The 16,151-nt window shown below is 43.0% G+C and overlaps 1 protein-coding gene across 1 annotated transcript; it reads left to right on the top strand.

Annotated features, from left to right (window-relative positions):
• Window positions 1–1,398: 1,398 nt before the first annotated feature.
• faxdc2 (fatty acid hydroxylase domain containing 2) lies at window positions 1,399–9,063 on the top strand. The gene is made up of 9 exons (XM_020456473.2): window positions 1,399–1,700; window positions 3,077–3,153; window positions 3,581–3,678; window positions 3,879–3,982; window positions 4,564–4,685; window positions 5,785–5,990; window positions 6,893–6,998; window positions 7,172–7,338; window positions 7,833–9,063. Exons 2-9 carry the CDS (start codon window positions 3,079–3,081, stop codon window positions 7,987–7,989), a joined length of 1,035 nt encoding a protein of 344 aa, XP_020312062.1. The 5' UTR covers window positions 1,399–1,700; window positions 3,077–3,078; the 3' UTR covers window positions 7,990–9,063.
• Window positions 9,064–16,151: the final 7,088 nt, after the last annotated feature.

Below are 16,151 nucleotides of genomic sequence, written 5' to 3'. Positions count from 1 at the left end.
ACTCTCTAGAGACAGCAGGAGCGGTAGAGATACTCGCAATGAAAAGCCAACTGACATTTACTCCTGAGGTGCTTGCTGACTTGTTGCACCCTCGACAACTACTGTGATTATTATTATTTGACCATGCTGGTCATTTATGAACATTTGAACATCTTGGCCATGTTCTGTTATAATCTCCACCCGGCACAGCCAGAAGAGGACTGGCCACCCCTCATAGCCTGGTTCCTCTCTAGGTTTCTTCCTAGGTTTTGGCCTTTCTAGGGAGTTTTTCCGAGCCACCGTGCTTCTACACCTGCATTGCTTGCTGTTTGGGGTTTTAGGCTGGGTTTCTGTACAGCACTTTGATAAATCAGCTGATGTAAGAAGGGCTATATAAATACATTTGATTTGATTTGATGGTTGCTGATAATGGGTACTCTGTACTGGACACCTATGTAGATATTCCATAAAGAAATCAGCAATTTCCAGGTACAATAGTCATTTACAACATTAACAATGTCTACACTGTATTTCTGATCAATTTGATTTTCTTTTAATGGAATATCCATGTTGATCCTCTCGGTTGTGTTGGTCCTCTTGATCCATCCACCTGTCTTCTTTGTTAGTGAGGCCTGATCCCTTCATCCTGTAGTTTTTTCCTGTAGTCTAATTTAATATGACTGAAGATGCAGCATTTTATTTTTTTAAATTTTTTACCTTTATTTTACTAGGCAAGTCAGTTAAGAACAAATTCTTATTTTCAATGACAGCCTAGGAACAGTGGGTTAACAGCCTGTTCAGGGGCAGAACAATAGATTTTGTACCTTGTCAGCTCAGGGATTTGAACTGAAACCTTTTGGTTACTAGACCAATGCTCTAACCACTAGGCTACCCTGCCGCCCTATTGCCAGGAACCTTCCAATAGGGTATAACAGACTCGTTAGAACTTTGACCACACGCTCTCTAGACGGACTACATGCCCTCTATCAAATCAAAACTGGAATTGTTACTCAAAACAAAAGTTGTAAAAGTATGTTAGACATTTATAGAATAAATCACATCCATTTTTATGTTTCTGTGACAATCAATTCGTTATTGATTTTTACCATTTGAAATGAATGTCTGTTGAATGTACAAATGTAAAACCAACTATTCCTCTGAATTTTTCAGACCCTTTCCTGTATATGGTCATCACTTGTTGAATGTTGTGCAACAAAGTCAACATAAGACGGGAAAAATAAAGTTATTATTTTCTATTCTATACTAAACCTGGTCCAGAAACACAGAATCAATTTCAGATCTGGAATTGACAGTGGCCCAATTCAGTCCCAATCTTGAATCTAACCAGAGGAAAAGGCGAAGTCCGTATAGTCTGCTATAACGTTTCCCAGGGAATAAAAAAAATCCCCCGCTCAACCCGGCCAGGGTTTGAGGGGAAAGGCGATAACAAAAGGCCATTAACAGTTCGTTCAACCTTCACCTGGACACATGTAGAAGACAGAAGATAACAAAAGCCATAATCGAGACGAAGATAAAGGAGAGCGCAGCCTTGTGCGTCTTTTCGCGGTCAGCTGACAATTTATCCACCAATCATAAGTCGTGTAGGGTTGGAAATCCATCCAATTGAAGCTGCGACTTGTATGTGAAAGAATAGGCTGCATATAACCTACCGACTGGAAACGTAGTTGCGCAGATTGCGATCGTCCGAGGAAACTACAGCAGTAAGTAGCAGGTTACCCGTATCTACCTATTGCCCTCATCTCCTTCTATTGACGTTGGATTGGATACTGATCTGGAGTTTACTGTATTCTACAGGCTATCAATTTCACCGAGCCTTGTGCAATCTGTAAAAAATCAGTCAACAGGGCAGTCTGAGTCTATTTAGCCAACTGTGTTTTTAGTCCTTGACCATGACTCTCGTTTCAATGACACATCATTGGAGGAAGGCGTCAGTAAGAGCCCCTGCGCTCGGTCTGAACATTATCACACGCATTGCTTGCGGTACGGTTTTGGGAACCAAAGGACCTTTCATATCAGCGAGAAACAATTTTCAAAAAGCATTAAGTTGACACACACCTTGACAGGGTTCTTGTTTCCACGCGACCATCTCCATGTTATAGCGTGGAAGACCGAGGGACCGCTAATTAACTGTCTAGTACGCGCCAAACACCTGCGTGTGACACAAAGAAGGCTGCCAGAAATGTGTTATCGCTGAGAAACACTGTTGACTGCAAAGCCAGTCAAAACAGTGTAGCCTACAGGGTGTGTATTATGTGATATGAAAGTAAAGTGCTTTATGTTCCTAGAACCGTATCGCAATTGTGAATCGATGCAGAGCCAGTCTACTTCTGAAAATAACGTGCTGAATAAGTTCCTTGGATCTTTAACAAGTATGGGGAATGTTTAGGCTCCTAAATAGTAGGCCTACATATTGGGTTAGATAGGCCTATGTTTGGCATGCAGAATTTACACTAGCCTGCTTTTGTTGCCCAATGTAAACAGACTGTTGTCTGGTTGATCCAACAGATATACCCGGATTAGATTTAGCCATTTTTCACTGCAAGCTTTTGTTAAGAACAACCTTATCATTTCAAAAATATAGATGCACACTTCTATAGAATCATTGTCGGTAAGATTGTTTTCACTAATCTTGGTAGAATGCATGCCAATCTTGCTTGTTATCCTCAGGAATTTGTTTGAAAGTCGAGCTCAAATGAATGGTAATCCGATTATACATCAACCTGCAACTGTACATTCCAGCCACAATCTATTGTTGTAAAATCATACGATTAGATAGGACTTTGGACAATATAAATCAATCATAAAACATTGGAATTGATCTAACATGTTTGTTATTCTTATTGTGTTACTTTTTACATTTTAGTGTACTTGGTAAATATTTTCTTCTTCTTGAACTGCACTGTTGGTTAGGGGCTTGTAAGTAAGCATTTCATGTTAAAGTCTACACTTGTTGTATTCGGGGCATGTGGACAATAAAGTTTGACCCCGTCAGGACAGCCAGGGCTCTGTGAAAAGAAAACATGTTACATAAGAGTATGGCACCCTGCATTATACATTAAATGTGTTTTCTTTTAAGACATGAAGGGCGACGTCACTCAAATGAACAGCAAAGGTCAGGTCCCTGTCCAGATGAACCCAAGCAGTCAAAGACAGGTAAGAGCATCAGCGTAATTGACATCTGGATGTTCCCGATGAATTTGTTGAACAAGTAAGACCGAGTCATAGACAGTCTCTTTCTAGCCTGGGTAGCATTCTTGTTTAACGTTTCACTCCTTGTACTCTGTGTCAAGGTGCGATTGTTTTTGCAGGTTAAAAGGAGTGACCTATGCTACTTGACTGTACTTATCTGGATACGTGTCAGTACAGGACTAACTTGTAGGACTGCATTTTATTCTACCCAGTGCAGAGGGAATAGATACAGTTTATACACATGATGATGTGAGTTGAGGAAATAGTGATCATTGCAGAAGGTGACTTGAGAGAGTGAGCAATTGAAAAGTAAAGAGTTGTGAAGGCAACCTGACTGTTGGGTCATAGAGCAGATTTGTTTATATAAATATTTTCTTTTCTCTTCCTATAGGAGGCCCCAGGAGGCCTTTTGGACTCGGTGATGAAAGCGGTCATCGTCATTGGATCTGGCCTCTTTGTCCTGGCAGCCTTTGGGAACTCCTTAACATGGTAATAACAACAAACATCCACTGTAGGGACGAGATGATTTCAGAACAAACATTAACCAATGCGATATTTACATTGTGAACACTGGAATAATAGGAATTTGTTCCATTTTAGAGTAATAATAAGAACAATATTGAATTGTTATTGCAACCACAGATTTGTGGGACTAGTTGTAACCATAGCCTTTTCCCTGTGCCTCCCAGGCATCTGCAGAGGTTTTGGGGAGCATCAGGAGACTTCTGGCAAAACCAGTGGACCAAAGTACACCAGAGGTGGGAGGGACACGAGACAGCCTTGTTCTATGCCGGTAAGAGACAATGTAACTGGTGGGATCTGAAGCCCGGTGTCCCGCTGGAAATAACATCTGACGTAAACTAAAGGAAGTGTTATGTGCTGCACAAAGGAACAGGGAGAACTAGACTGTGGCGAGCAGCCCAGTACAACTCTCTCATGGAATTCTGGGTGATAGAATAAAGACAAAACAACATACCAAGTTCAGGCTTCTTTCTTCTTCTCCCCAGAATAGTGAAGTATATTTATGTTCCGTCCATTATTAGGCACAAACATCTGTCTAGAGATGATGTCATGTGATTTGTAAAGGCTTGGGTCTCAAATGGCACCCTCTTCCCTACATACCGCCCTATGGGCCCTAGTCAAAAGTAGTGCACTGTAAAGGGAAAATAGTGACCGTTTTGGCACTTCAGTCACCATCTTTGGTTTTATATCACTTTTATGAGATGTTAATGTTCTGATTGAGTGAAACCTGCTGACCTGTTCTTAGACAATGTTAGGGCATGCTGTATCTTGCTGTATCTTGAATTGGTTCATGTGTACATGATGCGGTTGTTGTATTGCATGTAATGCATTGATTTTGGTTGTGCTGAACAGGGGCGATGTTTGTGCCTTTCGTGGCTTTCTGGGGGTCCAATCTTCTGCTCATGCTGGTTGATTACACTGGAATGCCCAACTTCATCACCCGTTACAGAATACAGGTGGACAAGAACAACCCGGTACAGTCAGTCTAATCCTGTTTTACACACCTGTATCTCATCATGACCTCCATTTATTACAGTAAACAGGAAGGGCTCTAATCAGGATCATCTTTATGAAAGCCTCACATTTCACTCTAGTGAAAGGAGTTGTGTGTGTGTGTGTGTGTGCTCTCACGTGCGTGTGTGTGTGTTTGTACTAGCACATGTGTGTTGTGAAATTCAGTGTCATCATAAATAGGGCCAGGAGGTTCTCTCCTGTTCATGTTCAGGTCCCGTGGTCAGGAAAAACTCAGGTCTCTATGAATGGCATGTCCATCAGTCGATCGGACCAATGTCCTCTTACTGAGTTTGATTTACAGGACACTAGCGAGAGAACGACTGCCATTACTGAGGACCGCTGGTTACTTAGGGTTTACCCTGCCATCTCCTGCAATCTGTGGAAGATTAGATACTTAAGTGACATTGTGTTACTCAAAGTGCTTATCAGTCATAAACATGACCTGTTTATAATATATGCCAAATGCAGCTAGATATACTCACCAAATAATGTAGCCAGATATTGAAGAATTGCCCTGTGAGTTTCAAAGGTCAGTGACGATTTTTGAATGTGAGGGTGCAAAGTCCAGAAAACATGAGACCGGACTGAGGATAACTATACTTCGCCAACTGCACATAACCTCTTTATCTGATTATAAAGCAGAGCTCTGTTTACGTTGGCTCTACAGTGATGTATGTAGCGAGTGTTTGATTTGTACATTTTGTGGATTTGTCATGGATACCATTCAAATTCTTTCAGACAGATGGACACAAATGACTATTGTCATGTGCTACATTGTGGTTTCTTAAGAAAGATTGATGGTGCTGGCTAGAGAAATTATATTCTAGGCACACAACGAACGAGCGTAGCCGCTGGAAGATGTAAAAAAAATCAAATAAGACCCCCTACTTACATCTTAAAAACTAGCAGGCATTAAAAACGTTGAAGTAAACAAAACAAGTTCAACTAAGTGAACAATAAACAAGTAGACTAATGATTGCAGAAATGGGTGATGATAATTGATTACTTGAAGGAAACGGAGACCTGACATTTGCCACTAAAACTGTCCCCATCCCCTAGGTTGACCCAGTGAAGCTGCGCCACGCTGTGAAGACAGTGGTCCTCAACCAGCTCTTCATCTCTGTTCCCATGGTGGTGGTGTGCTGGGCGGTTATGTTTTCTAATGGGAATCCCTGCGGCCCAGAGCTGCCCACCTTCCACCGAGGCCTGTTGGAGATGGCCTTCTGCGCCGTGCTGGAGGAGCTTCTGTTCTACTACTCGCACAGGTAAGGACTGGGGGCAGCATGGTTTCTCATATACAATACAGTGCCTTGTCAGGAATAATTGATTGGGGTGGAAAATGCTGTACCCAAAGATAAGCGAACGATTACGATGTTTCATAGACAAACAATAGACAGACATATGCATATGGGGAAACAGACACGCTCCTCTGAGAGATTCCAAAGACAAGATACTCATGACAGTGCCTTCAGAATGTATTACTACCCCTTGCCTTATTCCACATTGTGTTGTTGCAGCCTGAATTCAAAATGTAGGAAATGGCTGTTTTTTCTCACCCATCTACACACATGACCCCTTCTTCTTTTTCTTTTTTTTGTACATTTTAGAAGATTTATTGAAAATGAAATACAGAATTATCTAATTCATTAAGTATTCACACCCCTGAGTCAATACTTTGTAGAATCCTATTTGGCAGTGATTACAGCTGTGAGTCTTTCTGGGTAAGTCTCTAAGAGCGATTACAGCTGTGAGTCTTTCTGGGTAAGTCTCTGAGAGTGATTACAGCTGTGAGTCTTTCTGGGTAAGTCTCTAAGAGCTCACATTTTAGAGTGGATTTTGTCTCCAGCACAAGGTGCACCTGCGTAATGACCATGCTGTTTAATCAGCTTCCTGATATTCCAAACCTGTCAGGTGGATGGATTATCTTGGCAAAGTAGGGATGTAAACAAATTTGTGCACAAAATGTGAGAGCAATAATACTTTTTGTGCAAATGGAACATTTCCCGGATCTTTTATTTCAGCTCATGAAACATGGGACCAACACTTTACATGTTGCCTTTTATATTTTTGGTCAGAGAGCTGAGAGTGAAAATACAACTCACCCTGACAGTATCTTCGACCGTCTGACACCTCTCTGACATTTAACTTGTGATCCCTTCCCTGCCAGGCTGTTTCACCATCCTGCCCTCTACAAGCATTTCCACAAGCAGCACCATGAGTGGACGGCTCCCATCGGAGTGGTCTCTCTCTACGCCCATCCTCTGGAGCACGTGGTGAGCACTTTATGCCTGTCCACTCTTGTTTCTTTCTTTCTCTCTCTCAAAGTCAAACTAGGGGACCGTAGCTTGAAACGCTGCATTGTGGATAACCTTGTAAGCAGATAATTTTTAACCATATTTCTAAACAATGTAAAACCATGTTGCTGATGGTCCTGCCCCGCCCCCAGCTGTCCAACATGCTGCCTGCCCTGATCGGCCCTGTTATCCTGGGTTCCCACCTGGTCACAACCACCCTGTGGTACGCTCTGGCTCTGGTCAGCACCACCATCTCCCACTGTGGCTACCACCTCCCCTTCCTGCCCTCCCCCGAGTTCCACGACTACCACCACCTCAAGTGAGTCCTGTCTTATGCAAGATAGGCTTGCGTCCCAAATGGCACCCTATTCCCTATGTAACACACTACTTTTTAACAGAGCCCCGTGGGACTTTGTTAAAAGTAGTGCACTATAAAGGGCATAGGGTGCCATTTGGGACATACCAGAATTACTTAATTTTGCCAGAGGGGACTTTGGTATGTTAACTGATATAGGGCACTGTTCTTGGCATATTCATTTTATTACTGTGAATCCCTGTCCAGTTCTTTGTTTGTACTTTGGACTTGGTAGACTCTCCCGTCCATGGCAGATGTTAAAAGTATGGTAATAGCTCCTCCACATATCTCTTCTGAAGGCTAGGTGGAATTTTTCTGTAATATTTCTGTAATATTGCCTGTAATATTAGCCTGCCTGAAACACAGCGAGTCTATGGCTTTAGCCAGGCAATGTACATGTCAAATTCAAAGGAGGAAACGTTTGTAGTAATTATGTCCCCTACCCTCCATCTCTGCAGGTTCAACCAGAACTTTGGAGTCCTGGGGGTTCTGGACAGGCTACACGGGACCGACGCCAACTTCAGGAAGACTAAGGCTTACGAGCGTCACACCCTGCTGCTCAGCCTCACCCCTCTGACCGAGAGCATCCCAGACCCCCCCAGGAAGGTCCAGTGATTCTCCCCAGTCACTTCTGACCTCCACCTACATCCCAATAATCTCTCCTTACTCCTGTAGTGTGCACTCGTCCATACGGTTAAAATCATTGGATTGGTGTAAGCATGAGCTAGAGGAAAATCTATGATCAAGTGCACAGAGAAAGGAGAGATTATAGAGATGCAATCAGTATTCCCATCCTCAAGTCTGGCACTGGGCTGGCTCCTCTCCCAGTGTTCCTTTCTAATCTTGGTAGTCGAGACAGTGGAGTTCTTATTAAAGGTAAAGTCAGCAAAATGACGTTGCACGAGCAGCAACGCAGATGTTGTGATGAGCAAGATGCAAGACTTTGCTCTCACAGTCACACACGCTATCTGCGCATGTGCACGGGCCTGCTTCACGCTCTTACAACGTGGTAGCCGCGGGACAAAAAAAACGGGAGAAGTTTAGCCTCGTGCTCCAACGCTCTTAGTTGTTGCGGAAGTTGACCCAATATGCTGTTTACTTTTGTGCATCTACATTCTATCCCTGACTCGAGCACCTCATTACACTGAAAACACATGGTGGTAATTTACTACTTTTTACCTACACGATCAGAAGACTTTTGTTTCATCTTGTTATAATGTTCCTAGCAGTAGCACTTTCTACCTTTTTAGTCTAACCTTGTTTTCCGCTGTTAAGTATAAACTTGCTGCTTGGAGATAAGGACGGGACATACCGCTTTTTAATTATAAATCCTACATTTTATAATCCGATTGTTGGACGGCACTTTATTACTGTAATTGGCAGTCATATTAAAGATGCAGTTCTTTGAGTGATTCCTGTGTAACTGGAGAAAAACGTACTAATATAAGGTTATTACAGTATGCTTATTGTTAGTAAGTTTGTGGATTCTGGCCTATGAAAAACCATACAATCAACTTTGTCACCATTTGTATGATCTGTATTGATTGATTGATAAATTGGTCCTGAAAGGGTTGTGCTCTGTAGAGTCTGACTCCTGGGTTGAGATTTGGGAGTCAGTATAGATTTTTACATGACCCGTAATTCATAAATTGTGCCATTGTTGCAGAATAAAACCTTAACTAAAAAACATCTCATTTGTTTCAAAGCTTTGACACAATCAGCATTCATCATCACATCTGTAAATTCTCTTTTTTTACTCCAATTCTCTCATAATCAGTAGTCTGCTACAGTATTCATCCATCAGTGATGTGACTGATCCAGAAACCAGAATTACATTAAGTCATTTAGCAGAAGCTCTTATCCAGAGCGATTCGAGTTAAGTGCCTTGGTCAAGGGCACGACAGATTTTTCACCTAGTCAGCTCGGAGATTCGAACCCGTAACCTTTCAGTTACTGGCCCAATGCTCTTAACCGATAGGCTTCCTGCCGCCCCCATGGATCAATGATTTATCCAGTTAACTGTCCTCCCAAAAATATGTATTACTTAATCTCTTCAAGATAGTCAAAAGATTGGACACACCTACTCAAGGATTTTTCTGAATGTTTGACTATTTTCTACATTATAGAATAGTAGTGAAAACAACTATGAAATAATACATAGAATCATGTAGTTACCAAAAAAAGTGTTAAATCAAAATCTATTTTTATATTCGAGATCTTTCAAAGTCGCCACCCTTTGCCTTGATGACAGCTTTGCACACTTGGCCTTCTTCCAACCAGCTTCATGAGGTAGTCACCTGGAATGCATTTCAATTAACAGGTGTGCCTTGTTAAAAGTTCATTTGTGGAATGTCTTTCCTTCTTAATGCGTTTGAGCCAATCAGTTGTGTTGTGACAAGATAGGGGGGTATACAGGAGATAGACCTATTTGGTAAAAGACCAAGTCCATATTATGGCAAGAACAGCTCAAATAAGGAAAGAGAAATGAAAGTCCATCATTACTTTAAGACATGAAGGTCAGTCAACACGGAACATTTCAAGAACTTTGAAAGTTTCTTCAAGTGCAGTCGCAAAAACCATCAAGCGCTATGATGAAACTGGCTCTCATGAGGATCACCACAGAAAAGGAAGACACAGAGGATAAGAGGAACGCAAAGGATAAGTTCATCAGAGTTACCAGCCTCAGATTGCAGCCGAAATAAATGCTTCACAGAGTTCAAGTAACAGACATCTCAAAATCAACTGTTCAGAGGAGACTGTGTGTGTGAATCAGGTCTTCATGGTTGAATTGCTGCAAAGAAACCACTACTAAAGGACACCAATAAAGAGAAGAGACTTGCTTGGACCAAGAAACACAGGAAATGGACATTAGACTTGTGGAAATCTGTCCTTTGGTCACTCAGAGTCCAAATGTGAGATTATTTTTCCAACCGCAGTATCTTTGTGAGACGCAAAATAGGTGAACGAACGATCTCCGCATGTGTGGTTCCCAACGTGAAGCATGGAGGAGGAGGTGTGATGGTGTGGGGGTGCTTTGCTGGTGACACTGTCAGTGATTTATTTAGAATTCCTGGCACACTTAACCAGCATGGCTACCAAAGTATTCTGCAGCCATACGCCATCCCATCTGGTTTGCACACATTTGTTTTTCAACAGGACAATGACCCAAAACACACCTCCAGGCTGTTTGACCTAGAATGAGAGTGATGGAGGGCTGCATCAGTTGACCTGGCCTCCACAATCACCCGACCTCAACCCAATTGAGATGGTTTGGGACGAGTTGGGCCGCAGAATGAATGAAAAGCAGCCAACAAGTGCTCAGCATTTGTGGGAACTCCTTCAAGAGGGTTAGAAAATCATTCCTCATGAAGCTGGTTGAGAGAATGCCAAGAGTGTGCAAAGCTGTCATCAAGGCAAAGGGTGGCTACTTTGAAGAATCTCAAATATATTTTGTTTGAACACTTTTTTGGTTACTACATGATTCCATGTGTTATTTCATAGTTTTGATGTCTTGACTATTCTACAATGTAGAAAATAGTAAAAATAAAGAAAAACCGTTGAATGAGTATGTGTGATCAAACTTCTGTCCGGTACTGTATTTGGTCTTGAAATTGGATTGGCATGGTATAATTGGGCGCGTTCGATCGGATAACATTTTACTAAGTCGCCTTTCAAAATATGTATACAGGGATAAAAAAAATGGTCCAACTTGCGCCTACATGTTCACTGCATGAACTTTACAAAAAACCATGTGATCAATGGACATGCAGTCGCCAGTTGCTTCTCACCTGCTGCAACATGCAGCCAGCGTCTGGCTAGTGGGAGGCACTATTTTTCAACCAATCAGTGTTTTTGTTTGACCAAGGTGAATGGGGCCAAAGACTTGACTGAAATAGGAACCAACAGTAGCGAGGTTACCATCCAATTGGCAACAGATTTTCATGCGAATATTCTAGTATTATTTTCCCACCAGTGATGTTTCCATCAAATTGACTTGTTGCGGACAAATGTCTGTGCTTGATGACGTAGTGCACATAAACATTTATTTTGCGGTTAAATTCCCATGTTCCCGAATAAAAAATAATAATAAACTGCATGCTTTCCCGATGAGTCACAGTGGGAGGACCACACGTCATCGTACGACTCCAAGTTGACTTCAGTCTGCACCAGTCTGCTTGGCACAGGCACTGTCTTACTCCCATGGGCGAAGTGAAAGCTGGTCCCTCTGCAGAGCAGGGGAGGCAGCAGTCCCTGTGCACCTAGCTCGATGACAGGAGAGATGGCACGGTCCCCTCCCCAGATGTTCGCTGTGACAACAGTACTCCCAAATAGCATGGCCAAAACACTGGAAGCCGAAGCCCTCGAGCCCAGAGTGGCCCGGGCTTCAGGCAAACGTTGGCACTTAGACACATTGTTTAAACTTGGTGTAGCCAAGTTCCAAGGTTGTTCAGAGTGCTGAAAAAACAAAAGAGGCATGGAAAAATAAACAAATTGCCACAGTCCACAAGGTGCCATTACACAACTTTACATAGCGCATTACGGGAGACTCTCTGTCGTCCAGGATTATGCGAACGTTGACGTTGGGGTACAGGCTACAATTCGTTGTGCGTCCCTCACGTTTTTACAGCATCATTACATTGGCTCTTCCAGAGGCATCAGCACCCCGTTTTGAGGGCGGAGATTTCTTCCCTTCTTAAGAAGCAGGCAATCCAAGTGGCTCCTATGTCAGAGGCCCAGGACGGCTGGTTCGTTAAAGGGGTGAGACATTGCTTCCCATTTTTATCCTGCGTGCCCTAAACAAGCACCCCAGGTCCTATAAATTCAGAATGCTCACAAACATCTGGGATGATTGGCTGGTGGTAGTGAGGGCAAGAAAGCAGGGGGTGTTAAACACACCCATACTGAATCAAGAGAAGAGCTATTCAACTCCATCTCAACACATTCCATTTCTTGAGTTAGGGAGGCTGGTTTCCAGCTTTGCTTGGCCAAATTTAGGCTGTGTCACATTTATTTGCCAATGCTTGCGCTTATTGGGGATGATGACTTCTATGATCGCCATGGTTCCCCTCCGGCTATTGCGACATTTGGCGGTTGATAGACACTCGCTTGGATGCATTGCGGCACCTAAACCGGTCCTGTCATGCCTACGGGCTCTGGCTCGGTGGAGGGATCAGCAGCATGTGTCAAGTTATATCCTGCAAGGTGATCATGACAGACGCATCCCCCCGAGGGTGGTGTATGCATTGCGAGGGCAGCTCAATTTGGGGGTTGGGTACATAGCACTCATGCATTTACTCCCGTTGTCAGGCCAGCGTGTGGTGGTGAGGATCGACAACTGGACAGTGGCGGCATACAGACAGGGAGGGCTGCAATCTCGCCCCCTTTTATCCATAGCTCGCTCCCTACTGCTGTAGAGCAGTGTGCACACTACCCGGGAGCCTCAACACGGGTGCGGATCTGCTATCCAGTGGGGGCCTCCGTTCCCGGGAGTGGAGGCTGCATCCCTGGGTGGTCTCCCAGAGACGGGAAATGTTCGGCAGGGCCGACGCACTGTGAGGAAAACCTTGTGGCTGTTTCTCAATAAGCAACCTGTGCTCTGTTGAGAACGGATGCTCGTCGCGCGTGTCCGTGGCCTCTGACACTCCTTTATGCGTTTCCCCCTGTGGACATGGGGTGTATTCATTATGACAATTTTGTTGCAAGACACTGTTGCAAAATGTTTTGCAACAGAAATATTTTACTGCAAAACCTGTCAAGTTTATTTTCTTAAATGGAAGTTGTAGTTCAGTTCACGGCTGGTAGAACTTAGAAGGAACCCTGTGAATTTCATGCCACTTTAGAGGAAAAATCCATCATTTATAGACGCTTGCGCCAAACGCTTCGCAGACTATTCGGAAAGTAAACGCCTGGAAACCATACAATTAAAATGAACTACAACTTTCATTTAAAAACCCAACAGCTTTTACGTCATGTTGAAGAGCGTTTAGAGCAAAACATTTTGCAACAGACAAAACTTATTGCAACAAAATTGTTGTAATGAAAACACCCCTGATTCAGCCCATGCTCGGAAGGGTGCGTCATTGATCCTTTGTGGCTTGTGGAAATCATTCGCCTTTTAGGCGGGGACCCTTGGAAACTCTCTTTGAGCAGGGACCTGTTGTCCCAGGCGCATGAGCAGGATGGAGATTTGGAATCTGGCCCCTGAAAGGTCCATTCTGATGGCAAGGGGTTTACCTCTGAACATTATTGTTACTATACAGTCCACAAGGGCAACCTCGTTAAGAGGGTTGTATTGATATAGAGTTGAAGTCTGAAGTTTACATAAACCTTTACATAAGCCAAATACATTTAAACTCAGTTTTTCACAATTCCTGACACTTAATACCAGTAAACATTCCCTGTTTTAGGTCAGTTAAGAACACCACTTTATTTTAAGAATGTGAAATGTCAGAATAATAGAAGAGAGAATGATTTATTTCAGCTTTTATTTCTTTCATCACATTCCCAGTGGGTCAGAAGTTCACATACACTCACATACACATTGCCTTTAAATTGTTTAACTTGGGTCAAACATTTCAGGTAGCCTTCCACAAGCTTCCCACAATAAGTTGGGTGAATGTTGGCCCATTCCTCCTGACAAAGCTGGTGTAACTGAGTCAAGTTTGTAGGCCTCCTTTGCTCGCAGACACTTTTTCAGTTCTGCCCACAAATTTTCCATAGGATTGAGGTCAGCGCTTTGTGATGGCCACTCCAATACCTTGACTTTGTTGTTCTTAAGCCATTTTGCCACAACTTTGGAAGTATGCATGGGTCATTGTCCATTTGGAAGACCCATTTGCGACCAAGCTTTAACTTCCTGACTGATGTCTTGAGATGTTGCTTCAATACATCCACAATTTTCGATCCTCATGATGCCATCTATTTTGTGAAGTGCACCAGTCCCTCCTGCAGCAAAGCACCCCCACAACATGATGCTGCCACCCCGTGCTTCACGGTTGGGATGGTATTCTTCGGCTTGCAAGCTTCCTCATTTTTCCTCCAGACATAACGATGGTCATTATGGCCAAACGGTTCTATTTTTGTTTCATCAGACCAGAGGACATTTCTCCAAAAAGTATTTGCAGCTGCAAACCGTGGTCTGGCTTTTTTTATGGCAGTTTTGGAGCAGTGGCTTCTTCCTTGCTGAGTGGCCTTTCAGGTTATGTCGATATAGGACTCGTTTTACTGTGGATACAGATACTTTTGTACCTGTTTCCTCCAGCATCTTCACAAGGTCCTTTGCTGTTGTTCTGGGATTGATTTGCATTTTTCGCACCAAAGTACGTTCATCTCTAGGAGACAGTCTCCTTCCTGAGTGGTATGATGGCTGCGTGGTCCCATGGTGTTTATACTTGCGTACTATTGTTTGTACAGATGAACGTGGTACCTTCAGGCATTTGTAAATTGCTCCCAAGGATGAACCAGACTTGTGGAGGTCTAAAATCATTTTTCTGGGGTCTTGGCTGATTTCTTTTGATTTTACCATGATGTCAAGCAAAGAGGCACTGAGTTTGAAGGTAGGCCTTGAAATACATCCACAGGTACACCTCCAATTGACTCAAATGATGTCAATTAGCCTATCATAAGCTTCAAAAGCCATGACAAAATTTTCTGGAATTTTCCAAGCTGTTTAAAGGCAGTGTATGTAAACTTCTGCCCCACTGGAATTGTGATACAGTTGTTGGGAAAAAATACTTGTGTCATGCACAAAGTAGATGTCCTAACTGACTTGCCAAAACTATAGTTTGTTAACAAGAAATTTGTGGAGTGGTTGAAAAATAAGTTTTAATGATTCCAATTTAAGTGTATGTAAACTTAACTCAGTCCTAACGCAGACTGAGTCATGACTATGTCCTACAGGTCTCTAGCTCTACCCTTTTCGCCTAAGTTTGCTTCTGAAGAACAGCGGAGGTTAGATGCCTTGTGTCTGGTATTAGTGTTATGCATGTACATTGAGTGGACCAGGGGTTGCGCAATACCCAAATACCACAGGTTGGCTTGGAACTCTGGGTGGTCGTCCGTGGGCCATTTCATTTGATGTTGGCTTGGGGCTATCCCCATAGCTGTGTTGCACAAAGTTGACAAAGGGAACGTACAGTTATAACTATAACTACTATTCCCTGAAGGAGGGAAATTAGGTACATCTCTTCGGCCACGTGCTGCCCAGTTCTGGGCTTGGTGAAGAGCGGTACTGAATTGAAAGAATGAATCCTTGCCTCTGGTTTATTGCCTGTGGAAGGTGGGGCTTACAGTTAGGCACGGTGTGCATTGGCCTAGTCAGGTGTGATTAATGTTCTTCAGTAGAGGGCGCTAGCTCCCCGTAACTGTATTGTACTTAGTTTCTCCCCTTCAGGGAACAGTAGTTATAGTCATAACTGTACGTTTGTAAATGTGTGGTATGGGGGTTGGAGCCTTGCTGTAGGTAAAACCACAACAGTGTCCAACTTTCAGCTGTTGCAGATGCACCGCCCCCGAAATCACTCGTAGACTTTCTTCTGCAGTCGGCTGTTAGCATTACTGCTCAAACATACCCAGTGAGTTGACAACAACCAGCAATATACAAATGTAGCTTTAAAAAATAAAAAATCTGACAGAAAAACAGTGTCAGTTTATCAAAATTAGCTTGTTAACTCAATGAAACTGCTTTCTGGAATACCCTACAGGGAACAGACAAGTAAATAACAGGACGATGACAGAGTTGGTGTTTAAGTTTTTTTTGTCCATTTAATGTTTTTTTT

Source organism: Oncorhynchus kisutch, linkage group LG22, assembly GCF_002021735.2.
Source record: "Oncorhynchus kisutch isolate 150728-3 linkage group LG22, Okis_V2, whole genome shotgun sequence".
Taxonomy (NCBI): Eukaryota; Metazoa; Chordata; class Actinopteri; order Salmoniformes; family Salmonidae; genus Oncorhynchus; species Oncorhynchus kisutch.
Note: the sequence above shows the minus strand (reverse complement) of the source record. Positions and strands in the feature narration are given on the sequence as shown.

Coding starts and splice junctions, on each gene's coding strand:
- faxdc2 (XM_020456473.2), top strand. CDS start 3,079: ATGAAGGGCGACGTCACTCAAATGAACAGCAAAGGTCAGGTCCCTGTC. Junction 3,679..3,878: donor TTTGGGAACTCCTTAACATG/GTAATAACAACA, acceptor TGTGCCTCCCAG/GCATCTGCAGAGGTTTTGGG. Junction 4,686..5,784: donor AGGTGGACAAGAACAACCCG/GTACAGTCAGTC, acceptor CCCATCCCCTAG/GTTGACCCAGTGAAGCTGCG.